Genomic DNA, 25,404 nt, shown 5'->3' with positions numbered 1-25,404 from the left:
CCCGCCCCGCCCCGCCTCCGGGACGCCGCTCGGAACCGGTTCTCCTGTGGAGCCCGCAGGTGCAGGCGCTCGGCCCGGTGCAGTCCCCTCGTCCCCGGGGCCGGAGCGGGCTGAGGTGCCTTAGCTTTGGCCAGTGCCATGATCCGGCAGGAGCTCTCCACATCCTACCAGGAGGTGCGAGGGGTGCGGGGCGGAAGCCGAGTTTCTCGTGAGGCAGCGCCGGGCCGGGCTCGGGAGGGTCCCGGCGCGAGGAGGGGAGCGGGGCGCGGCCGCGGGGGGCCAGCAGGTGGGCGTCCGTGGGCGTCCGTGGGGGTCCGTGGGTGCCCGTGGGTGCCCGTGGGCGCCCGTGGGCGTCTGTGGGCTCCGTGGGCGTCTTTGGGCTCCGTGGGGGTCCGTGGGCGTCTGTGGGCTCCGTTGGCGTCCGTGGGGTCCGTGGGCGTCTGTGGGCTCCGTTGGCGTCCGTGGGGTCCGTGGGCGTCCGTGGGCTCCGTGGGGGTCCGTGGGGGTCCGTGGGTGCCCGTGGGCGTCCCTGGGCGTCTGTGGGCTCCGTGGGGGTCCGTGGGCGCCCGGGGGGGTCCGTGGGTGCCCGTGGGAGTCCGTGGGCATCTGTGGGCTCCGTGGGGGTCCGTGGGTGCCCGTGGGAGTCCGTGGGCGTCTGTGGGCTCCGTTGGCGTCCGTGGGGTCCGTGGGCGTCCGTGGGCTCCGTGGGGGTCCGTGGGGGTCCGTGGGTGCCCGTGGGCGTCCCTGGGCGTCTGTGGGCTCCGTGGGGGTCCGTGGGCGCCCGTGGGGGTCCGTGGGTGCCCGTGGGAGTCCGTGGGCGTCTGTGGGCTCCGTGGGGGTCTGTGGGCGTCTGTGGGCGTCTTTGGGTGTCTGTGGGCTCCGTGGGGGTCCGTGGGGGTCCGTGGGGGTCCGTGGGCGCCCGTGGGCGTCCGTGGGCGTCTGTGGGCTCCGTGGGGGTCCGTGGGTGCCCGTGGGAGTCCGTGGGCATCTGTGGGCTCCGTGGGGGTCTGTGGGCATCTGTGGGCGTCTTTGGGTGTCTGTGGGCTCCGTGGGGGTCCGTGGGCGTCCGTGGGGCTCCGTGGGCGCCCGAGCTCCGTGGGCATGTGGCCTCCTTGCGTGCCCTTGGGCTCCGTGGGCGCCCGTGGGGGTCCATGGGCTCCGTGGGTGCCTGTGGGTGTCTGGATGTTCGTGGGCGTCCATGGGCATCCGTGGGCAAGGCCGCAGGGGGCCTCCCGGGACCAGCAGGTGAGCTCCGTGGGTGTCTGGGCTCCGCGGAGACCCGCGCGGATGGCACATCCCTCGGGCCCCGGGCGGCGAGCTCTCCCGGGGGAGACCCTGTTAGCGAGCTGCTCCCCTTCTCTGTCTTCTCTCCGCCTCCCACGACTCAGCGCCACCTCCGGTTCTTCGTCTCCCATCTGTGCGGAGCTCCGGGTCGGCCTTCCCCAGCCGTCTTCCTCCTGACCCCCCAGCTCTGCTGTGTGGCCGCTCCCCCTTCCCACGCACACCCACCCACACCCACCCACACCCACCCACACCCGGACACCTGGGCCGCCTTGGGTGAACGTCTTCCTCGTGCCTCCACCGTGGCTCCCTCACTTGGCAGCTCCTGGTCTTCTGCCCTTCTCCGTTTTGTGTCCTTTTTTCTGCTCTAATCTCCCGGGTGTGATGAACGTTAACTCCCCTTAGGTCTCTCTACGCGCTGTCCAGATTAATTTTAACGTCCTGCTTTGAGCCAGTAGTACTCGTTTTTTCATGGGCCTGATGCCGCCCTTGGTCTACCCAGAACAGGCCAGACCCCTCAGCGAGTTTCCAGAAGCAGATGGCCAGGCTTTCCTTCCACAGAGCCGCTGAGTGGGCTTGAACCACAGACTGTTAGGTTAGCAGCCAGTCACAAACTGCTTGTGCTACCCAGGGACTTCTTCCATTGGTTAGCACCCCCCCGCCAAGTTATTCAGGGACCATGTCAAGTCCCACATGTTCCGTGGAGACCAGTCTGGCATTCTGCCTGTCCATCTTACATGAACTTGCTGCCGTCTGTCTCGATCGGTAGTTATTGACGTACAGTTCTCCACTGTGATTGCGATTCACAGAAGGCTGTGTGCCGTGTATAAAGATGGCTTAACCCCACGGTAGAAGGGGAAGCCGAGTTGAAGACAGGAGATTTGCCTGAGGTTTGCCATATTTTAGTGTAGGACCTGGACTGGAATCGCACTGGGACAGAGTTCTAGGTTTCTCCTTTCATGCCCTCTGCTTTCTTTATTCCACAGGACCCTGATGGATTTTAACCAGTGCTGTGGATTCTGTGGGCATCTGACCATGGAGGAATCCTGGGGAATGAGACGCCTCTCTCTCAAACCCAGTGTTTTCAGTTTCTAGGAGTCAGAGCACAGTGGGTAGAAAGTAGGGCTTTGCTATTTGTGTCTTTTGTCAAGTCACTTCTTTAAGTCTCCGTTTCTTCCTCTGAAAAATGAAGATGACAGTCCCTACCTCACAGGGTCCTTGTGAGGGGGTTCAGTGAGTGTGAGGAAGGTGCGTAGCTCGGTGCCTGGTCAGTGGTGGTCCCTCAGGGAATGGTAGCTGCTGTCACAGCTCTGTGGGCAGCTCCTGCTTCAGGGAAGCTGAGGGGTCCTGGCCTAATGGGACCGTGTCTCTCACCCATCCATGTGGAGCCTGTATGTCTCCTCAGCGTTGGAATTTCCCAAAATGTTTAGTAAAATATCGGTTGCCATCCCACGTGAAAGGGCAAGGCCGGGGTAGAGGCTGTTGCTGTGTAAGGGCACTCGCACAGTAGAAGGCGCTGGAAGTGCCCCCTGCCTTTGCCTTCTACATATGCTCATTCTGAGCTCCCTGTCTCTTGCCTTCTTCAGAGAAAGAAGGCTGCCTGGAGAGTGGCCCGCAGCAGTGTTTTTGCCGGGATCATGCTGAGAGTGGGTGTTGCTCCCAAGTTTGGTTTCTTTGCTGTGGCGGGTAGGGCATGTGGAAACCTTGTACTCAGCTGGTCGGGGGAAGCGAGGAGGTGGGCTCACTATGGCTGTGGATGGCCAGGAACGGAAGTAGGAGAGGAGGGTGTTGTCACTGGGTCGGGCTGAACCTGGGGGTCTTGGATCAGAGAGCCTTGGGCCTTGTCAGCCCTAATGTCCTGACACTTTAGTCCTGACACTTTAATGGTGCAGCAGCCTCTAATCTCTTTTCCCTTTGTCAGCTTTGTCTGTGTTCCCACTGGAGGCTGGTATCCCCTGCTGCCTTTTCCAGCCTCCCACAACCCTCCCACTTGTTTTTCTTTATTTTGTGCTTGGAGGGTTTAAAACTGGAGGTCTTTCCTGATTCTGAGGGGCAGGAGTGGAGGCGTGGAGGGGGAAAGGGAGATGGAAAGATAATAGATGCATAAGAGCTTTATTTTAACTGAAATCTCTTGGAAGTGAATTAAAAAAAAAATTATTTGTTGTTGTTGAGAATGAACACAGCAAAACATACACCAATGAACTGCGTGTTCAATTCAGTAACATTGGTTACGTTCTTCAAGTTGAGCAACCATTCCCACCCTCCTTTTCTGAGTTGTTCCTCCCCCGTGAACATAAACTCACTGCCACCTAGGGTTCCTATCTAATCTCCTGATTTTTTGAGTTGCTGTTGTCAACTTGATTCCATATATATAGTTCTTAAAAGAGCGTGATGTTCAACGCAGACAAAAAATTTAACAACTTAAGCTAAAGTATTGTTTGGTTTTTAAGAAGATATTTTTGGTTTAAAGTTTAAAGATTATCTCAAGACAATAGTTTCAAGGGTTCATCCAGCCACCGTGGCTCCATGAAGTCTGAATTCCATGAGAATTTGAAATTCTGTTCTGCACTTCTGCCCTTTCGATCTGGATTCTTCTGTAGAATCTTTGATTAAAATGTTTAGTAGTGGTGGCTGGGCACCATCCAGTTCTGGTCTCATGAGAAAGGAAAGCAGTTAGGGAGGCAGTTAGCCACACATTCCATTTTCTCCTTCTATTCCTGCCTGTCCTTCTTCCTCTGTTCTCCAGGTGAGTAGAGACCAATTGTTGTGCCTTAGATGGCTGCTTGTGAGCTTTTAAGACCCCAAGTACTATGTATGGAACTAGCAGGTAGAACAGAAACACTAAACATGTTATTAGGCCAGTTAACTGGGATGTCCCATGAAACCTTGACCCTAAACCTAGGAGGTGAATTTTTTATGAAAATGTCTTGAGACCCCAGGTGTTGACACTGAGCCTAAGAACACACTTGGGAAGCTACCCCTTCTCTCAATTCAGCGATAGCGTCTCCTCTGAACTCTGGACTTGACCTCTCCTGCCCTCCTCAGTGGCATTATTTCTCCATTTGGTAGAACACTGATGAAGTGGGGTTGAATTTGCCTGCTGCCAGGCTGCTAATGAGCATCTATCCTTGGGATGGACTGCCTTCTCCACTGGGTTCTGCCTTTTGCAGCCGGTGTCACTAGACTTCAGCCAGTGTCTCAGAGAGCTCGGAGTCAGCCGTCATTGCACCCCCTGCTCTCTCAAAGGCCCTAAGTTGCATTCCTCCTCCTTTGGGAAGTGGTTAAGGCCATGGGCTGTGGAGCCAGACCAGCTTGGATTTGACTCCTGGCTCCATTTCTTACAGGCCCTGGTAGACACCAGCCGCTATTTGAAGTAACTTGACTTTTCTGGGCTTCCGTGTTCTCATTTGTAGACTGGGTGTAACAGACCCTACGTCTGGAGGCCATTAAGTGAGAAGCAGCTTCTGCTTGCTTATTCTCTAGAAAGCAAGGCTGATGTAGCTGACCTGCTTGCCCTCTTTGTTTCTCTCTTCAGCTGAGTGAGGAGTTGGACCAGGTGGTTGAGAACTCTGAGCAGGCAGAGGAGCAGGAAAAGGAAACGGTCAAAATCCAAGGCCCAGGTGTCTTACCAGGTGAGCAGGCTCAGTGCTGGGGCGGAAGTGCTGGAGAGCTGCTGCGCTGATGCTGGAGCCCGAGGCTGAGTCCACGCATCTCTCCACCTGGGTTCTTGGAGAGCAGGAGCCCCTGTCCTGCACCCTGGTGTCGGATCTCGTGTATTGCCCTAGTTTTAAAGCCATACAAATTTAACTAGCCTTGGGACAGAGAATACTTCCAGGGTGGTGCCTGCTTAGCCCCTGAGGCCAGGCCATTAGATACCCTAGCAAGGGCTTTGGGCTTCTGCTTTTCCTCCTTCCCTAGGAAGCTGCTAGCAGTTGGTCCTCTAACGTCTGGGCCACTTCCCAGAGCCCTCTGGGAGGATATCTACTAGGTCCCGCCTCCTGACTTCAGGCTTCCAGCACTTCCGCCCAGCTGAGTGAACAGGGTCCTGTCTGTCTTGTCTGTCACATGGCATCTCATGGAGCCTCCAGCGACATACACAGTATTGACCACTTCTTCCTTCCGGATACACTCTGCTCCCTTAACTTCTCCTCTTATGGTCACTCCTAGACTGCTTTGCAGTCACATCTTAGCTCTTGGGTGTTAGATCTTTGTCCTACGCTCCCTTCTCTCACTCCTTCCCCTCTTGCTGGGCAGTCTACCCAGGCCCCCTAATGTGTGTCTGCTTGCTCATCTCTGCTATAAACCTGTATATCCTGTATATATCCAACTGCCTAGGTGACAGCTCTGCTTGGATGTCTTGAAGGTACGCTAAACTCCACATGTTCAAAGTTGACTTAATCATCTCTTCTCTCAGCTGTTGAATTGTGTCCCCCAGAAAGTTATGTTGAAGTTCTAGCCCACCTGTACCTGCAAATATAACCTTTTTGGAAATAGGCATTTTCTTTTATGTGATGAGGTCATACAGGAGGAGTAGGATGGGTCCTTGAGCTAACTGAGCATAGCAGGCAGTGGAGTGGGCAAATCCCCCCTTCTTTGCTAAGAGTGCTAAGTATCAGCATGAATCCAGTTCGCACCTCGAAATTGATCTAGTCATCACTTCCCTACTTCTCCATCCTTGTCACCAACCGCTCCAAGCAGTACTCTCTCTCATCCCAGCCACCTGGGCTGAGGTCAGGGGGCACTGGTTGCAAACTCAGAAATCCACATGGTTCCCTCCACTTCAGAGCAGCTGGCTCTTCTTTCTCTTCCCTAGCCACCTGGGGACTAGGTCAGAACAAAATGTTCTCTCTCTCTAACCCAGAAGCTCCACTAAGTCCCCATCTTCCAAAGCCTTTAGTGGCCATGGTCAATTACATCACACCTCCTGAGGCTTAGTGTCGGCCCCCAGGTGGTCTGGCTCTCAGGGACCCAGAACAGAAGGCCAGGTGGTTTTCTGTACCTCACATTTCTAAGCCTAATCCCCTGTGAGTGGTGTTACAAAGAGCAGAACAGACACAGGTACACACAGGAGGGAAGAGACCATGTGGAGAACCATCTACCAGCAAAGAACACCTGGGGCTACAGTCAAGGAAGGACCCTTCCCCAGAGCCAGTGCCCTGATTTGGACTTCTAGCCCCCAAAACTGAGAGACAATAAACTTGTTTTCTTAGAAGCCACCCACTTGTGGTATTTTTTGCCATAGCAGCACTAGGAAATGAGCCAGTGCTCACTGTTTCCAGGAATGGCATTGCCATTTGAGCCTGGGAGTCATTCTTACTGCTTCCGTTTCTTCTCCCCTCTTTCTCCACCCTTCAGCAGTGCTGCCCTTTTATTTTGAGCCTCACTCACTACCACCACAGGGTCTTTTCGGTGTTCTACTCCTCTGCCTGGAATTCTCTTCCCTCCATCACCTAGTTAATGCCTAACCATTCTTCACCTCTCAGCTCACGCATGTCTCTACAGAGCCTCTCTGACCTCTGTCCTGGCCGCATCACTTCCCACCCTCCACCCCTGTCACCCGTAGCCTCTGTGTTTCTCTGTGGTTGTTGCTGGTGGCGTGTATGTTTGTTTGTGTGACTTTGGCTCATGCCTGCATTCTAGGTTAACGTCTATTTATTCTAGAATGTATGCTCCGTGAGAGCAGAGACCTATCTGTCTTGCTCACCATGCAATAAATACTTGTTGAATGAGTGAATGGAGCCCTAGCCTGACTTCAGCTTTTTGGGTGGATTGGGGGATGTGGGGTTTTGCTCCCCTTGACTCCTGTATCTGTGGGGAAGGGGAACGGGATAGGAAATTCTGTAATTCTGCCTCGTCCTTAGAGAAAACTGTGTAGAAGGAGAGAGGCTGGGAAAGCTGAAGGTTACTGACTGCTCCTCCATATCAGGCCTGTCAGACCCGTGCCCCATTTAATTCTCAAAACGACCCTCTGAGAACTCAAATTTTTATTAAAAAAAACAAAAGCCAGACAAACTGGAACAGTAGAGAAAGAACGCCCTGAGACACTCTTCAAACCTAGAGCCAAGTCTATCCCCCTGAGATCACCTTTTAGCAAAATATATTGCCCATAAGATTGTGACCTATTTAAAAGCCATCAGCATGAGACCAGAAGGTTAACAGTTAATTAAAAGCAAGAATGAGAAGATAAGGGGCAGGGAAACCAGAATACTGGAAAGGGAACAAACGACACAGTTAAAGAGGTGTTGACACATTGTGATAAATGTAACTAATGTCACTGAACAGTTTGTGCGGGAATTGTCAAATACAAACTTTCTTGTAAACTTTCACAAAAAACTCAATGAAATATTTAAAAAAACACAAGCATCCCTGTGAGTGGTTATCCTCATTTTTATAGATGAGGACCTGAGGCTCAGTGATGGTGAGGGAAAGGTGGGAGATCAAGTAGCTAGTAAACAGACAGAGCCTAACCTGAGCTGGGTCTGACCCCAAGCCCATGCCCTTTCTACTACACCAGTGGCTTTCAGAAACATTCTAAGCATACTTTTGTTAAAGCCCTGTATGTAAAAGGCAGTGGCATGATTGTCCCCCTACTCTCACCCTGGCAATGCCTAGAAAGCCATCAGGCTCCAGGGAGAGCAGCTTGGAAGCCCTGCACAGCCCTCTTGCTCCAGTCAGAAGAGAATAGATGGAGGCAGCAAGAGGAGGAGAGAGATCAGACTTGGAAAGATGAGGGTGTTCCCTTTTATAGCAAACGTCCAGGCTGCCCCATTGAGATTCCTGGCATCTCAAAGCCTGAGGTCAGAGCAGGAAGCCAGGCCCCCAGTAGAGCAAATTTTGGGAAGCTTTACTGACTGGCAAGAGCCTCACCTGCTTTTGGGTGACCCCCGCTGGACTCATCTCCTTTCTAGACCTTAGAAGATCCAGTTCTTAGAAGTCCATTTGGCTAGTCTCAACTGAGACTTGGTCCAAAGTCGGTGGTTGGTCTCCTACTACAGAACAATTAGAGTTCATTTCCTGCCTCTGAGCCCTCTAACAATGACAACAATAACAGTAATGGCGACAGTGGCCGCCATTATCGGGTGCTGTCATGAGTCGGAATTGACTCGATGGCACTGGGTTGGGCGGGTCACTTACCAGGTCTTTGTAGGACTTTCGGTGTGCGCTTTACCACACAAGTCTTCACAGCCGCCCTGTGAGGGACATGGCTGTCCTAGTTTACAGTGAGGAGCGTAAGCTACAGAGCGCTTGAGCAGTGCTCAGTGCTCGGAGCTGATGAGTGGCAGAGCTTCCCTGCTCACATCCTCCCCTCTCTCCACCAGAGTCGCTCACGGACAACTTCACCTGTCGTGGTGAGTGTTAAAACTCAAGGGGATATGTAAGGCATGGCCAATCCCAGGAGCTCTGAACATGTAGACAGAGAAGGCAAGTTAGTCAAAGAGACAGCATACCGTCCTTCTGCAGAGCCTTCCTGGACCTCCCTGACCAGGTCGTTTTCCCCGTTACGTGCTTTCCTGGCATTCACTGCTTTCTCTGTGCTGTGCCTAGCACAGGTGGGAGTCCACATTTATTAGGATTCTTTGATTAATTGCTGTCATCCATCTGCCCTGCTCCTGAGTTCTGTGAGCCACAAAGACTTTGTTTCACCTTAGACTGGGTTCCCTAGAGAAGCAAAACCAATAAAGCATATAAATATAAACAGAGGGAGATTTATGTCAAAGAAACGGCTCATGCGATTGTAGAGGCCGGAATGACCCCAAGTCCATGGATTAGGATAGAGGTTTCTCCTGACTCATGTAGCTGCAGGGCTGGCGAACCCAAGATCGATAGGTCGGAGAACAGGGCTCTGCTCACAGACTGTGAAGATCCAGAAGTCCCAAGATCTGCAGATAAGCTGATAGCTCAAGCCCCAAGAACCGGAGGTCAGAGGAACAGGATCTAGAGTGAGCAGAAAGCCAGAAGAAGGTCTGCTTATATTTGGATGCGGGCCACACCCCTAAGGAAACTCCCTTTCAACTGATTGGCTACTCACAGCAGATTCAGTTATGGGAGTGACCGCATATAATCACTGAGGATCAAGGCCCAGCCAAGCCGACACACAGCCTTCACCATCACACCCTCCCCCCTTTCACTATAACCCCAGTGCCTAGTAGAGTGCCTGGCCCAGGGTAGGTGCTCTGTATGTTTGTGGAATGAATGAATAAGGGCCAAATAAATGGTAGACAGGTGCCTCAGGAGTGAGTGAAGGAGGGCTGGTTTGTGGAACATTCAGGTGAAAAAGAAGGGGCTGGCCAGAAAGGAGAGATGGCGTGAATAAATAAATATGTAGAGGTGGCAATAAAATAAAATGTTCAGAGAAGAGCGTAGCACAGCATGGTTGGAGCGGAGGGTTGGTGAGGGAAGTGGAGGGAGCTGAGGTTGGGAAGATAGATGGGGTCAGATTGGGGGGCGGGTTTGTGTGCCAGGGTTAGGGCTTTATTTAGGGGAGCAGGGGAATAAGAAGAGTAAAGTGTGGATTTAGGAAGATGGGTATGGCGGTAGTGTAGGGCTGGGTTAGAAGTGAGGAAAGGTAACGGTGCCGCGTCAAAGGCTAACATGATAGGCTGCTTTGATGTGGGCGAGTGGGAGAAGTCATGTGACTGGAGAGCAGTCATTTCCAGAGGTGGAGTCTGGAGCAGATGGCTTAGAAGGGAAGATGCCTGGCTGTTGTAGACATACCAGCTTCAGTCTTGTGGTGCATCTGGTTGGAGAGGGCCCTGAGGCAGTGAGACATGTAGGGCGGACTGGAGACAGGTGGGGCTGGAGATGGAAAGTGGAAGAGGTCCTGGAGGGTGAGGGCTGAGAGCCTTGAAAAAGCAGAGACGGTGTAGAATGAGCAGGGGAGGGCCGTGTAGACTGACATTTGTCCACATTTGGGGCCAGAAGAGGAGGTGGAGTTGTTGAATGGAGGGCCTTGAGCCAGGAGTAGCAAGATGGAAGGACAGTGATAGGGTGCTGAGTGTACTGAGCACCTAGCAGCATAGAGTCCAGTTCAACACCCAGACATTCAGGCTTACGTTCCCAAACTTACTTCCTGGGATAAATAATTCCATACCGTAATATAGTAAATGCCTGAATCTGTTCATTTTGTCTCTATCAAGGGAATCACAACTGTTTATTATTCTTAAAGGGAGAAATCAGAGCAGACGTGCTAATTGAATAAGCAGTGTGTTACATTAGAGATGTCATCAAATAGACTGAGGAAATCACTTGACAAATGAGTCGTTAGAATTAAGTCTCTGTGGAAACAATTGTACGTTAATAGAATAGACGAAGAAAGCAACCAAAGGAAAAAGATAAATTGGTCTTCAAAATGAAAAATGTACATAAAGAACGCTATTAAGAAAGTGAAAAGAGAACCCACAGAAAAGATGAAATTTGCCAATCATGTATCTACTAAAGGTCTTATATTTAGAACGTAGTATTTAGACTATATAAAGGACTCTCACAAATCAGCAATAAAAGGACCAACCCAATTTAATAATAGACAAAACATCTTAGTAGACATTTCTCAGAAGATACAGCGATGGCCAATAAATCCATTGTGGTTGAGTCAATTCCTACTCATAGTGACCCTATAGGCACATGAAAAGATGTTCAACATCATGAGTCATCAGGGAAATACAGATTAAAAACCACAATGAGAAATCGATTCACACCCATTCCGAACCAAAACCCATAGCCATTGAGCCTATTCTGACTCATAGTGACCCTACAGGATAGAATAGAAGTGCCCCATAGGGTTTCCAAGGTTGTAAATCTTTAGGGAAGCAGACTGCTGCACCTTTCTGCCACAGAGCAGCTGGTGGATTCAAACCACTGATCTTGCAGTTAGCAGCCTAGAGCCCTAACCACTGCACCACCAGGGCTCCTTTCACACCCATTAAAAAATTAGGGGGGCTAAATCAAAAGGACAGACAATAACAAGTATTGGAAGTTAGGGTGTGGACAAATTGAAACACTTGTATGTTGCTGCGGGGAATGTAAAATGGTACAGCTGCTGTGGAAAACAGGCCGTTCCTCAGGTAAACGTAGAGGTAACCCAGCAGATCCATTTGTAGGTATATACACAAGACAAAAATGTCAGTCCTCATACAAAAAACTTGTACACATATGTTCATAGCAGCATTATTCACTGTAGCCAAAAGGTAGAAACCACCCACATGTCCATAAACACAATAATAAGTAAAATATGGACAGTTCATACAATGGGATATTATTGGGCAACTAAAAGAAATATACCTGCCACAACATGGACGAACCTTGAAAACATGCTAAGTGAAAGAAGTCAGACACAGGAGGTTACGTGTATGATTCTGTCAAATCTGTGGAGATAGGAAGTAGATTGGTAGTTCCCAGGGACTGGGGAGGACGGGGAAGAGGGGCGGCTGCTGACGGGTGCAGGGTTTCTTTTTGGAGTGATGAGAACGTTCAGCAATTAGACAGTGGTGATGGTGACATAACTGTGGATATACTAAAAACCACGGAGTGTATTCACTTTAAAAGGGTGAATTTTTGTGGAATATAAATTATGTATCAAAAGAAAGACCACATCATTAAAAAGGAAACAATGGTTCAGAGTTCTTCCCTTCTTCGCGGTGAGAGTGAACATTCATCCAGTGCCCTCTGCTAAGCGGAGTTTGGCAGGGTGCAGCACCCAGCCAGTGCCCTCTGCTAAGCGGAGTTTGGCAGGGTGCAGCACCCAGCCAGTGCCCTCTGCTAAGCGGAGTTTGGCAGGGTGCAGCACCCAGCCAGTGCCCTCTGCTAAGCGGAGTTTGGCAGGGTGCAGCACCCAGCCAGTGCCCTCTGCTAAGGGGAGTTTGGCAGGGTGCAGCACCCAGCCAGTGCCCTCTGCTAAGGGGAGTTTGGCAGGGTGCAGCACCCAGCCAGTGCCCTTCCTCTGAACAAAGCCCACGATGGTCCGACTGCAGATGTCCGCCTCTGGTCCCGTAAGGTTTGTTTGTTTTAAAGTGAAAGCAGCTCTCTCGTTTTATCACTTCCCCCTAATGGTTTTAAAGACCCCAAACCCCTGGAGTAAATGAGCAGGGGGGCTGCAGGGTGCATCCTAGTCCCCTCAGCACCTCATCCTCCTGGCCTCATTCACCCGCCCGGCAGCCCTGCAGCCTCTCGCTCCCTCTCAGGGCAGCGCCTGCCGTGGCTGCTCTGCTCCTGCCGCAGGCACTGGCCGGGAAGCTTTGGAGGGGAAGCCCACTGGGCCTGGGCCACTCATGGGCTCCGGGCAGCAGCAGGGGCTGCATGTGATCAAGAAATGGCAGCAGCCAGGGCCTGGCACCCCCTCTTGCTGCACCCCAGATGTGTGCCAAGTCCTGATCCTGCTGCCAGTGAAGACCCCACCCAGCCCAGCGTCACCCCTGGCAAGGCCGGCCTCCTGTGTTTGGTGCATACAGCCCTCTGGCCTTGTCCAGTGGGCTCCCGTAAGGCTTTAATATAATAGGCTTTGCTGTGGGGATTTAACTGCGGATAGTATTGCCTGTATACAGTACGGTGTTGGCACAACAGCTGAATCTTTTAAGGCCCTATTTCACAGAGTGTGTTGTGGATGTTCAGCGATGTGTACCTGTGTTTTTTTGAGATCCATTTTCTTTCTTCTGGGATTCCAGTTGCATGTTGTCATATTGCTGGATATTGCCCCACAGGTATCTAGGCTGCACCTTTTTTTCAGTCTTTTCTTCAGATTAAATAATTTCTCTTCATTGATCTTTAAGTTCACTGATTTTTTCTTCTGCTGTCTTCTGTCTACTGTTAAGACTGTCGAGTGAATTTCAATTTAATTCTTTTTATAGTTTGGATTTTTTGCTGCAATTCTTTATCCGTGTATTTTGCTTAAAGTCCTTTAAGTGCTTTAAAGTTCCTGTCTTCTAATTGCAACGTCTGGTTCATCTTGGCAGACGTTGCTTCGGACTCCTTTTTCTTATTCTTGAATATGGGTCATATTTTCTTATTTCTTTGCAAGTCTAATGGTTTTTGATTAAACATGACATTATAAACGACCTTATGGAGATTTTGGACTCTGTGTTTTGGCAGCTGATGTGGCTATCTCCTTTGCGTTAGCAGCAGTTGAAATCTCTACTTGGTTCTTTCAGTTTCCAGCTGCTGCTTTTTTGCTGGTACCCTGGAATCTCCAAACAAGGATTTGAGCATATCTTACATGCAGATTTGAGATTCACTTCCTCTGTGATGCCATTCCTTCCAGGATTTTCCCCCGATTTTCTCGTTTCTCTGCCTGAACTGTGCCTGGGAGGGCCTGGGGACTGCCCTCAAGCCAGAGCTACAGATTCACACTTCTCACCGGTTCCTGTCTTTCTTGGTAGACTCTCCAGTTTCTCCGATGCCTTCAAATGATTTTTAACTACGTTGTCCACATTTTATAATTGTTACCTGAGGAAGAGTGGTGTGACCAAGCTGCTTTGCCGCTGTTGGAAGCCAGAAACCATTCTTTCTGGGCTTGCGTTCCATCTCCTCCTGGGGCACCCAGGCCTGTGCTCAGCTGTGGTTTGGTTGAGACAGGCCTTTCCCTCTGAGAGCAGTGGATCCGGCTGAGCAGCAGAAGGGGGCCAGGGCGCCACGGTGAGAGCAATTGAGGCTCAGGATGGTGACGGAGGACAGCTATGTCGTGGGACAGGCATCAGGACACATTTCATTAGTCATTTAGTCATGTACTGTTTAAGCACTGAACACTTTCTTCTTTTAGGCACTGAATGAGAGGCTAGGGTTCCTTTGTGAACAAGACTAGCCCTGTCCCTAGCTCACAGCCTGGAGGCAAAAAAAGTCATGTAGATAGTGACAATGCAGGACAAAGTAGGGGACATTTAGGGCACCCTGGGGACACCAAGGAGGAGGTACCCAAATAAAGGAAGGCTTCTAGGGGAAATTCCTTTCTAAATTGAGGCCTGAAAGGTAAGTTTGGGGTCACCACTCCCTCCCCCAGCCCTCAGCTCCAGAGAGGTAGGGGTTGGCTCATTTGTTCGCTTCTAACTGTCCCTTTAGGAAGTGAACACCTTAAAGACAGTGAGTCTTCTAACTGTCCCTTTAGAAAGTGAACTTCTTAAAGACAGTAAGCGAGTCTTCTACCTGTATTTGCCTTTAGGAGGTGAACTTGAAGACAGTAAGCGAGCCTTATAACTTTGTCCCATTAGGAAGTAAACTTCCTGAAGACAGTAAGCGAGTCTCCTTCAGCTCTGTGTCCCCTGCCAACAGAGCAGGTGTGGAGTAAACGCTTATAGGTGCTGTTTGTTGTGATGGGGGGGGTGGGGGTGGGGATGGGGTCTGGGTGGCCTCGCCCTCCAGGGTAAAGTACCAGGCCTGGAGTCTGCTCAGGCCCTGGCTGCACACTGCCCTGTGCTTGGAGACACATGGTGGTGGTGTCATTGTTCAGCCCTGGACAGCGAGTCCGCCTCCAGCAGCATCCGCGTCAGCAAGGCCTGCCTGAAGAATGTCTTCTCAGTCCTGCTTATATTCATCTACCTGCTGCTCATGGCTGTGGCTGTCTTCCTGGTCTACCAGACCATCACGGACTTCCGTGAGAAACTCAAGCACCCTGTCATGTCTGTGTCCTACAAGGAGGTGAATCGCTATGATGCCCCAGGTAAAGCTTGCCCTGAACCAGGTGTCAGGACCCACATCTGGGGTGGCCCTGTCTCTGCCCCTTCAGCACACTGCTGGTCACTGCGGGTGGGGCAGGGCAGGGGAGGATGAGTGGGGTCCAGCTGTGGAGTACACACCCAAAGAGCTACTGTTCGTTCCTGGCAGAATGTGGTGTGTGCCAAGGAGAGAGATGGACAGAGCATCATGGGGTCACTGCAGAGCTGGGTGGTCAAGGAAAACTTCGAGAGGTGGGATTAGAGCTGGGCCTAGAAAAGCACAGAGATTGAAGAGTTTCTGCAGGGAGGTGAGTGTAGGGAGGCAGAGGGCTTCTTGCAGAGAATGAGGCTGGCCTGGCTGGCGCCAGCAGGCCAGTGAGGAGAAGTGCCAGGTAAGGCTGGCAAGGTTGGGGCTGAACTGTGGGGTGGGGAGGCAGCAGGGGCAGGCAAGGCCTGTCAGGTGGGCAGAGGCCTTTCCAGGCCACACCACACATCTCTGCTATCCCACTGGGTGTCTGGTGCCAGAGCAGGGGTCCATCTCTGCTACCCTGTTGGGTGTCTGGTACCAGAGCAGAAGTCCATCTCTGCTACAGAGTGGGCACCCTGCTCTGCCCAGCGGTGGGCTGGCATTGGGACTCTGGAAGCCGTGGGAGCAAATGGGAGCATGGGCTTGGGGGCTCAGGCTCCTGCTCACCCTGGGGTCTGCCACTGCCTGGCCACCCTGGGGTCTGTCCATCCCCGTGTCTGCCCACCCCGGTTTGCATCCCGGGGTCTGCCACCTGCCTGCCCGCCCTTGTGTCTGTCCTGCCCACCCTGGTATCTTACCATCCTGGGGTCTGCCACCTGCCTGCCCACCCTCGTATCCATCTCCGTGTCTACCCACTGCTCTGCTCGCCCTGGTGTCTGCCCACCCCAGTGACCACCCTGGGGTTTGCCACCTGCCTGCCCACCCCAGGGTCTGCAACCTGCTCTGCACCCAGGGTGCCTGTGGCCTGGTATCCCAGCTCTTTCCCTGCCTTTGCCTGTCTCATTGTTTGCCCCTCTTTACCCTGGTAGTCTGGTTTGGTCCTCCTTCCTCTGTTGGCCTTCCTTCCTCTGCTGGTCTTCCTTTCTCTGTTGGCCTTCCTTCTTCTGCTGGTCTTCCTTCCTCTGTTGGCCTTCCTTTCTCTCTTGACCTTCCTTCCTCTGTTGGCTTTCCTTCTTCTGTTGGCCTACCTTCCTCTGTTGGCCTCCTGGCCTTTCTGATGCCGCTGTCGCTGCTGCGTGTCTGCTCTGGAGCCCGACAGCTGCTGTCAGAGCCTTTAATTCGATGCCTCAGCTGGGGGAGGTGAGACTGTTGGGGTGTCATTTTCACACTGGGAGCCCCCATCAGAGCAGGAAGGGAGAGAGAAAATGAGATCTGGGAAACGCCACGCAGAACCTCTTGGTGAATCTACAGATGTAATGGGGCTGGTGTGACTGGCACTGCTAGGCTTTGCCCAGGGCTGCCCCTGGGGTGTGTGGAGCAGGGTTCTGAAGTGGAGTGGTTTTTGGTATAGACTTTGGGGCTGCTGTGTCCCAGGACAGGAGAGGGTGTGCCGAGGGGAATCGTCCCCTCCATTAGACTGGGGCTTTGGACGGCAGGGCACATGGCTCTGGAACCTTTTCCTCCCTCCTCAGCAGTCGCCTAGGGGGTCCTGAATATGGGCTATTGGTGGGCGTGAGATGATTTTCAGGCGTGTGGTCAGGGACTGCGACTTCTGATGTTTGCCTTGCCTATTTGTGCTCCCAGGTCTTGCCCTGTACCCCGGTCAGGCTCAGTTGCTTAGCTGTGAGCACCATTACGAGGTCATTCCTCCTCTGAGGAGCCCTGGCCAGCCGGGAGACATGAACTGTACCACCCAGAGGATCAACTACACAGACCCTTTCTCCAATCAGACCATGGTAAGTCCTGTCGCTCCGACTGAGTCTGGGTCATGCGCTCTGCTAGCCCTGCACCCCAGAGGCTCAGGGCTGCTCCAGAGGCCCTTCCATCCTACCTTCTTTCTCAGACTCCCGTGGTATGGGTCCTGAGCTTAAGCAGACCTGAGGGTGTGACAGGTGGAGGCTTGGCCATGGCTGGCTTGCCTGTACTCAGGAAGGGAAGTCAGAGACTGTCAGCCTTGTCTGAACCCTCAGGGATTCCTGATAACTTAGTAAGATCCTGTCCTTGACCCAAGGCTGACAGCACTAAAGGGCAGGGCCAGTGGGACATAGCAAAGTGGTTCCCATACTGACTGCTTGGCAGAATCTCTGGGATGCTTTTAGAAGAGTATAGATTACCAGGTTCCCTGTGAGGCCAATTGAATCCTAATCTCTTGGGATGGGATCTGGGAGTCCATACTTGGAAATAAATATGCTGATGTCAAGAGGGAACCTTGGTCTGGTACTCAGGGTTCCTGGCTGAGCCCCTGGCTCTGCCATTATGCACATACACACACACCAACTGATGGCAGACAACCATGGAATCCACAAGGGAGGCAGGGAGAATTTTCAAAAGGAAGCAACTCCTGTAGAGGGATTTGAAGGCAGAGTAGAAAGTTTTTGTTTATATCTTTTTAATCTCATATTCTTGCTTCAGAAAGGATTGAAGGAACCCTGGTGGTGCAGTGGTTAAGAGCGTGGCTGCTAACCAAAAGGTCAGCAGTTCAAATCTCCCAGCTGCTCCTTGGAAACCTATGGGGCAGTTCTGCACTGTCCTGCAGGGTCGTTATGAGTCAGAGTCGACTCCATGGCAATGAGTTTGGTTTGGGTAAGTAAAATTTCCAGGTCAAAGAGAGGAAGGAAAGAGTTTCCAGGCCAAGGAACACTGTGCACCAAGATACAAAGGGATGAAACGGTATGTTGTGTTTGTGCTTCTGTGTGAAAAATTTCCGTAGTCTGGTGTTTCTGGAGAGTCAGCTGCCCCACAGTGGTGGGAGAGGAAGCTGTGGATGTAAGTGATGGCCAGGCGGGAAAAGCCCATGTGTCTTGCTGCGGAGCTGGACTTGAGCCACTGGGTAATTGGGAGCTATTAGTGGGATCTGAGATAAGAGAGGAGCCTCTTGTACAGTTAACACACTTGGCTGCTAACCGAAAAGTTGGAGGTGTGATCTCACCCACATGCACCTCTGAAAAATCAGCCACTGAAAGCCCTGTGGAGCGCAGTTCTACTCTGACACACGGGCTCGCCGCGAGTCAGAGCCATCTCAGTGGCAACTGGTTTAATGGGTTTTAAGAATGACTGTCATCAGCGGACCAGACATTTTGAGAAATAGTGTAAAATACAGTAGATTGGATCAGATTATTGGAGTAAAAAATCCGAGCAAATCCAGAACCCAAAACTGATGCAAGAGAGGCCCACCATAGAGGCGAACACTCTTCTTCCAGCTCCAAGCTCTGAGTCTGCAGGGTCAAAGAACAGGGTTGGCCAGAGGGCCGTCATGGGGTCATAACTATGGAGCTGCCTGTTGGCCCTCAGAGCCACTGGGGTGGGTTGGATTCCGGGTGAAGGGCTCTGGAGCCGTTCTGTAAATAAGCTGAGGAGAAGGCTCCCTGCTTGCTCACTGGGGCAGAGGAGAGACATAGAGCAGAGCTTGAGCTTGGCCTTCCACAATGGACAGTGCCAGGAGGCAAAAGGAAATGAATTTCTCCCCCGGAGCAACACGTACGGATGAGAACCCAGCCTGCCAGTGATCTGACACGGCGTGGTTACGGCCAGCCACCCCCAGCAAGCAGAGGCCTGTCAGAAACAAGCGCACCATGTGGAAGACACCCACATGTGGCATCTAGTCAGCCTAACCTTTGTTCGTAAATAAGAATGGAGAATGAAGTGTCACTAGACATTTGCAGGGAGCTCTGGTGGTGCAGTGGTTAAAGTGCTCAACTGCCAACTGAGAGGTCGGTGATTTGAACCCACCAGCTGCTCCACGGGAGAGAGATGTGGCAGTCGGCTTCCATAAAGATTTACAGCCTTGAAAATCTATGGGGCAGTTCTCTTCTGTCTTAAAGGGTCGCTATGAGTCAGAATTGACCACAGCAGTGGGTTAGACATCTGCATGAAATCAACCAGTTGAGAGAAAAGGACTGACGTGAACAAACCAAGTGGACTCTAACATTGTTCTGTACTGCTGAGTCAATTCCGACCCATAGCGACCCTACAGGACAGAATAGAACTGTCCTAGGGGTCTCCTAGGCTAGAATCTTTACGGTAGCATATCGCCAGGTCTTTTCTCCCATGGAGAGTCTGGTGGGTTTGAACCACTGGCCTTTGGGTAGCAGCTAACACTTAACCATTGTGCCACCAATTCCTGGAATAGGGAAATGGAAGCTAACTTAAAAACGTAAAGGAAAATGATTTTTAAAAATTTTAAATAGAGCTCTGCGTACCATAGAAACTGTCTAGGTTCCCAGGTCTCTCGTTCCCTCCATGTAATGCACTAAGTGGATGCCTGTGACACGCTCATGTCTCATGTAGAACACACTAAGTGGGTGCTCGTGACACGTTCTCGTCTCATGTAGAACAAAGTGGGTGCCGGTGACACACTCTCGTCTCATGTAGAACACACTAACTGGATGCCCGTGACACGCTCACGTCTCATGTAGAACACACCAAGTGGATGCCCGTGACACGCTTACGTCTCATGTAGAACACACTAAGTGGGTGCCCATGACACGCTCACGTCTCATGTAGAACACACTAACTGGATGCCCATGACACGCTCACGTAAAATGCACTAACTGGATGCCCGTGACATGCTCACGTCTCATGTAGAACACACTCAGTGGGTGTCCCTGACACGCTCACGTCTCATGTGGAACACACTAAGTGGGTGCCCATGACATGCTCATGTCTCGTGTAGAACACACTAAGTGGATGCCTGACACACTCGTGTCTCATGTGGAACACTAACTGGATGCCCGTGACACGCTCGCGTCTCATGTGGAGCACTAACTGGGTGCCCATGACACACTCACATCTCGTGTGGAGCACTAACTGGGTGCCTGTGACAAGCTCATGTCTTGTGGCCAGCGCCGCCCTCTGGAGGCCAACCCTCTCTTGCGCTCTCCAGTTAGGAGTCAGATGTACTTGCCCCCAAACCTGCTTATGCCCGCTGTACTTGCACTTGTTAATGGTAGTTACATAATTTAACTAAATGTTGTAAAACCCATGAAGTAAGGAAAGTTGTTTCCATGAAAGCTGAGTGGAGTACAGTTACCGCCTACAGCCCTGGTTAGTCTCAATGCCTCTACACATGACTCCTTGCAGTCCACGAACTGCAGACTAATAGGGACCTTATCTCCCTGTGTCCATCATGCCCCCATCCCAATCCAGTGTCCTCCAGTGGAGGAGAAGTAAGATAAGAGCAGAACTCCCATTTGGAAAAGGAAGCGTGGGTCTCACTTAGCAGTCACTGGTCTGAGCTGCAGTGGAGTCCTGCTGGGTGGAACCATGCGACCCTTGCCTGGGCACCAAGTGAGACCTTATTTCTACTCTGGGAGGGATGCCCTTGTCCTCAGTAGCCCTTGGCCTTGTCCTCTGGGAGTTTCTTCCTTGCCAGTCTCCTCTGTGGCCCTGTTTCAAGTGAACGTTAGAAAATACGCCTCCTTGCGGGCTACGCAGCTCTCCCCGCTTATGGACTGAGTTGGTTAGAATGAGCGGTCACAGATTTGAGGGTTTGCTTGTTATTCTTCTTCTCCCCTCCACGTTTGACACAATGAGATTTCTTCAGAAACGTGTAGATCCTTCTGGTCATGTACACGTGACAGGGACCACAGTCAGGAGTATCATCTGGGCATATGTCTCAAATCTTCAGGGGCTCATTTGTTTTCTGTTCTTCTAGACCCATCTCTTGGGCTTCAACTTAACGGCCGTTAACTTCTCCAAGTATCGGTCGGCCCAGTAAGGGTCACAGCCTTCCAGGCTTCAGGATCCGCATCTGTTTCCTCACCGCCCGCCGTTTTCCCACCAGCCAAATGTTAAGCTCGTGCCTCTTTTTTAGGCTTTTGTAACCATAGCACTCTAGTTCCAGATAACCATTTATATACTAGTCAGTACGTTCTGAGCTACTGTATGAGAAATACACACCCAACACGCAACGGCCGAGAAAAGGTAGAAGTCTGTTACTGTTCAGTGATGGTCGGGCACTTGGGCAGTACACACAGTTGGCAGCGCTGCCCCTGAGGGTTGTCAGGCTCTGTCTTGTCACTGGGTGCTGTGCTGGTCCACGTGGTCAGAACCGCTCTGCAGCATGTGTGCACGTGCCCGCTCCGGGATGCTGAGGTGAAGTAGAGGACAGGCAGTTCCCTCTCAGGGAAATGATGGAGTCCCACAAGTCACTTCCACCACAGTCCAGCAGTTCTTCGCTGTGCCACATCCCAGGCAGAGATGAGGCCTCAGCGGGGCGGCCTTCGGTTCTGCCGAAATCTGGGGCCAGGGACTTGGTCGTAGCACTGGAGGGAGATGTGGGCGATGGACACTAGGGCAGTTAGCAGTCTCTGCTGCACACTTGAAATGTCACGGAAAGTTTGGAAACAATAGATGGAGAAAGATCTCTCACAGAAATGCAGCTATAACCAGAAAGAGTGGAGTGGCAATATTATCAGCTAAACGGAATTCATGGTGCAAAGGATTAAAAGCGGACTGTTTAATCTTGACAAGGTCCGACTCCACTACTCTCCACAGGGAAGATTGAACAGTCACAAATCTGTACGTAGAAAACCAAAAAACTAAACCCGTTGCTGTCGAGTGGATTCTAACTCATAGCGTGACTCTACAGGACAGAGCAGAAGTGCCCCATAGGGTTTTCAGGGAGTGGCTGGTGGATTCAAACTGCCCACCTTTTGGTTAGCAGCCATGCTCTTAACCACTGCACCATCAGGGCTCTGCTCTACGTACAAAACAGCATATCATTTGTAGATTTTAAGCAAAACCTGTTAGAAATGAAAGATAAACACCTTAGAGTGTGACTTTACCACCTCCTCAGAAATTCGCAGATCAAACAAACAAAAAATAGTGTCGTAGATTGAATTATGTCCCCCCAAAATGTATCAATTTGGCTGGGCCATGATTCCCGGTATTGTGTGATTTTCATATATGTTGTAAATCCTGCCTCTCTGATGTTAATGACGGAGGATGGGCAGCAGTTGTGTTAGTGAGGCACGACTCTACCTACAAGATTGGATCACGTCTTGAGGCAATCGCTTGAGATATAAAAGAGAAAAGCAAGTAGACGGGGGACCTCATACCACCAAGAAAGCAGTGCCGGGAGCAGAGCACGTCCTTTGGACCCAGGGTCCTTGCATGGAGAAGCTCCTAGTAGGGGGGGAAGATGGATGAGAAGGCCCATGGAGAGAGAAAGCCTTCCCCTGGAGCTGACGCCCTGACTGGACTTTTAGCCTACTTTACTGTGAGGAAATAAACTTCTCTTTGTTAAAGCATCTACTTGTGGTATTTGTTATAGCAGCAGTAGATTACCAAGACAAGTAGTAAAGAGTTAAATAGCACAAATAATAAATGTAGCGCGTGAATGCGTGTGCGTGCGAGTGTGACAGGTTTGTACCTGACGAATACTCTGTTCAAGTATCTGTAGAGCATTTGTAAAGAAAGAAACTCTTATAAATTAGTCCCTAAGTTCAGTGCCATCAGAAGGCCCCAGTGGATTTTTAAATGCAACTTAAGCTAATTTTACAGTCCATTTGGAATAGTAAATGAATGAAAATAACCAAGATGGTTTGAGAGTATGGGGGAGTAATGTGGAGGGGACTTGCCCCGTCAGACTGCAGAACAGCACAGTATTGGTGCAGAAAGAGACAAGTTTGTGAACTTTGTTAGGGTCAAGAGAAGACACATTGGTTGTGCACTTGAATTTAGGATACAAGAGTGGGGGAGCCCGTCTGTCCATTGCTTGTGGGGGAAGCTAGATCCCTATTTTACGCTGTGTACAAAATTTAAAGCAAAAGGTCCCTAAGATGTCTTCATGTAACGACAATCTAAAAATGGCTATAAAGAAATACAGGAGAATACTGATAAAATTGTGGCTTTCCTTAGCAAGCAAAACTCAAACCAAAAAAAAAAAAAAAAAAATTTTTTTTTTTTTTTTTTATAAACGTCACTACATCAAATGTAAAGCGTCCATACAACAAATGACATTAGCAACAAAATGGAGAGTGACGGTCCGGAAGAGAAGATTTGCGTTTGTGACAGACTAAAGGTAACCTTCTTTAGTCAAGCACTTCCGTGGCTCCGACAGCCCGTGAGAATACTGGAAAAGGATATGAGTTGCACCCCGCTCTGGTCTGGGCGTTGAGAACCACCCAGGGCTGAACAGGAGGCTGTGCATAGCTCATCTGTGTCCACCTCCAGAGCCTGAGAGGCTGGCCAGCGGTCCAGTGCTGGGGCGAGGAACGATGGGCTCTCCAGGCAGGGGCCTGTCCTCAGAGCTGGAAGCCGCTGTGCCTGAGGTGGTTAGAGGAGAACCGCATCCCAGGCTGAGATCCTGCCTTCTGTCTTTCTGCAGAAGTCTGCCCTGATCGTCCGGGGGCCCCGGGAGGTGAAGAAGCGGGAGCTGGTCTTCCTGCAGTTCCGCCTGAACCAGAGCAGCGAGGACTTCAGCGCCATCGATTACCTCCTGTTCTCTTCCTACCAGGAGTTCCTGCAGAGGTGCTCTGAGGGTTCTTGGCCTGCTCGCACTGCCCTGTCTGTCATATTCCACAGCCTTGCGCATACCCGGGTGAAGAAGCGGGTCAGGGCAGGGGAGCAGGCAGCCAGGTTACCCCCCGGCACAGAAAAGGACCCTGGGGGCTCAGTGGGTCCATTCATCTCACCATCATAGACCGTGCCAGTCTGCTGTGGAGGAGTGCTCCGACTGCCTGCACTAGAGCTAGCTGGGTCTGGGGAGAGGTTTGGTCTGCCCCTGTCGGGTTGCTGAGAAGCAGCAGCTGCCTTCCATTTCATGACCCTTGAGGGCAGGCCCTTAGCACTCTGCCTGTAAGTGCTGCCCTTGCTCTTGATCTTCACTTGTGGTGACAAGGGCCCTGGAGCATCAGAGGCTCTGGTCTGCTCCCAGCACACCGCCTTGGGTGGTAATGAGGGTCCCGGACCATCAGAGGCCCTGGTCTGCTTCCAGCACACCACCTTGGGTGATGACAAGGGTCCTGGACCATCAGAGGCTCTGGTCTCCGAGCACACCGCCTTGGGTGATGACAAGGGTCCTGGACCATCAGAGGCTCTGGAATGCTCCCAGCATACCGCGTTGGGTGATGACGACGGTCCCGGACCGTCAGAGGCTCTGGTCTGCTCCCAGCACGCCACCATGGGCCCAGTGCTCGTAGGGGTGGGAGCCTGCCTGAGCTGTGTGTGATTCAGTCCCTCCCAGCGTTTCCTGCTTTTAAAGAGAGTGGGGAGGCAGCTGCTGTGGGAGGAGGGGCTGCCCCTACCGCTCTCCAACACCACCCTGCTCGGAACCTCTCCTTCACACTTGTGCCCCTTCTGCTGCCCATCTCCCTTCACTGCTGCAGGCTGGCACAGCGCTTCTTCCTCCTGGGAGACTTTCTGAGGCTCCCACTCCTCGGTGCCCCTTCCTGAGCTGCTTCTGTCCTGCAGTGGGGTTTCTTCTTGCTCGTGCTTCATGACTGCCCGATGCTGATACGTCTGCACTGCCCTCAGGCTGAGAGCTCCCCAGGAACGCTCTGCCCAAGCTGGCCTTCCAGGGTGTATGAGGGCTGCCTTAGGGTCATCTGAAGCCCGGGGTTCTCTGAGCAGTTGGCAGCACTGTGGTGTGGGGAGCTTCTGCAGACTTCTGTAGGGCCAGCTGCTTTGGGTGCAGATTTTAGGAGTGATAAGGTGGGAGGGATCATGGCTCCTGCCTTGAGGCCAGTGACAGCTCCCCCTCCTTTTGGAAGCCAAGCAGCAGAGCTTGGAGAGGAAGCAGGGGGTGTGCAGCATCCTGGTGGCACCAGCACAGAAGGAGGCTTGAAGTAGGGGCTGGCGTCTGGGTCTGGCCGTGTGTGCATCCTGCCTTCAGGACTGGATTAACCTGGACCTTATTTCTCTCTGCCCTCCAAGCCCAGACAAGGTGGGCTTCATGCAGGCCTGCGAGACTGCCTACTCCAGCTGGAAGTTCTCTGGCGGCTTCCGTACCTGGGTCAAGATGTCACTGGTGGAGACCCAGGAGGAGGACGGGCGGGAAGCCGTGGAGTTTCGGCAGGAGGTAGGTGACTGGGTGGCTCAGCTGCAGGCGACTTTGCCACACTCACATCTGGGGTCGAGGGTGCCTTTGCGGAGGAGTAGACCTTGGCTGGGATGAGTAGTCATCATGTTTTGTGTGTGTGTATGGGGGTGGTGGTGGTGGTGAATATATGCGTGATAAAACCTTTCAGCATTCTTCACACGTACAGTTGTGCGACGTTAACTCTGTTCGTGTAGCTCAGTCAGCACACTTACTTGGTCCCCATTTCCATCTTCTAACAGAAGCTCCATGTCCCCTAG

General features: G+C 51.9%; 1 protein-coding gene across 3 annotated transcripts in view; it reads left to right on the top strand.

Moving 5' to 3' along the window:
* PACC1 (proton activated chloride channel 1) overlaps positions 1-25,404 on the top strand; it is a 44,089-nt gene continuing 18,685 nt past the window's right edge. For 2 of the 3 annotated variants that reach the window (XM_049868594.1, XM_049868595.1), the window contains exons 1-6: positions 1-174; positions 4,817-4,913; positions 14,714-14,923; positions 16,690-16,841; positions 23,435-23,577; positions 24,982-25,126. In XM_049868594.1, the coding sequence (XP_049724551.1) occupies positions 139-174; positions 4,817-4,913; positions 14,714-14,923; positions 16,690-16,841; positions 23,435-23,577; positions 24,982-25,126 (783 nt within the window). In that variant the 5' untranslated portion in view covers positions 1-138. The remainder of the gene's footprint in view (positions 175-4,816; positions 4,914-14,713; positions 14,924-16,689; positions 16,842-23,434; positions 23,578-24,981; positions 25,127-25,404) is intronic. The other variant, XM_049868596.1, reaches the window with a different exon arrangement.

This window comes from Elephas maximus, chromosome 24 (genome assembly GCF_024166365.1).
Source record: "Elephas maximus indicus isolate mEleMax1 chromosome 24, mEleMax1 primary haplotype, whole genome shotgun sequence".
Classification (NCBI taxonomy): Eukaryota; Metazoa; Chordata; class Mammalia; order Proboscidea; family Elephantidae; genus Elephas; species Elephas maximus.
Note: the sequence above shows the minus strand (reverse complement) of the source record. Positions and strands in the feature narration are given on the sequence as shown.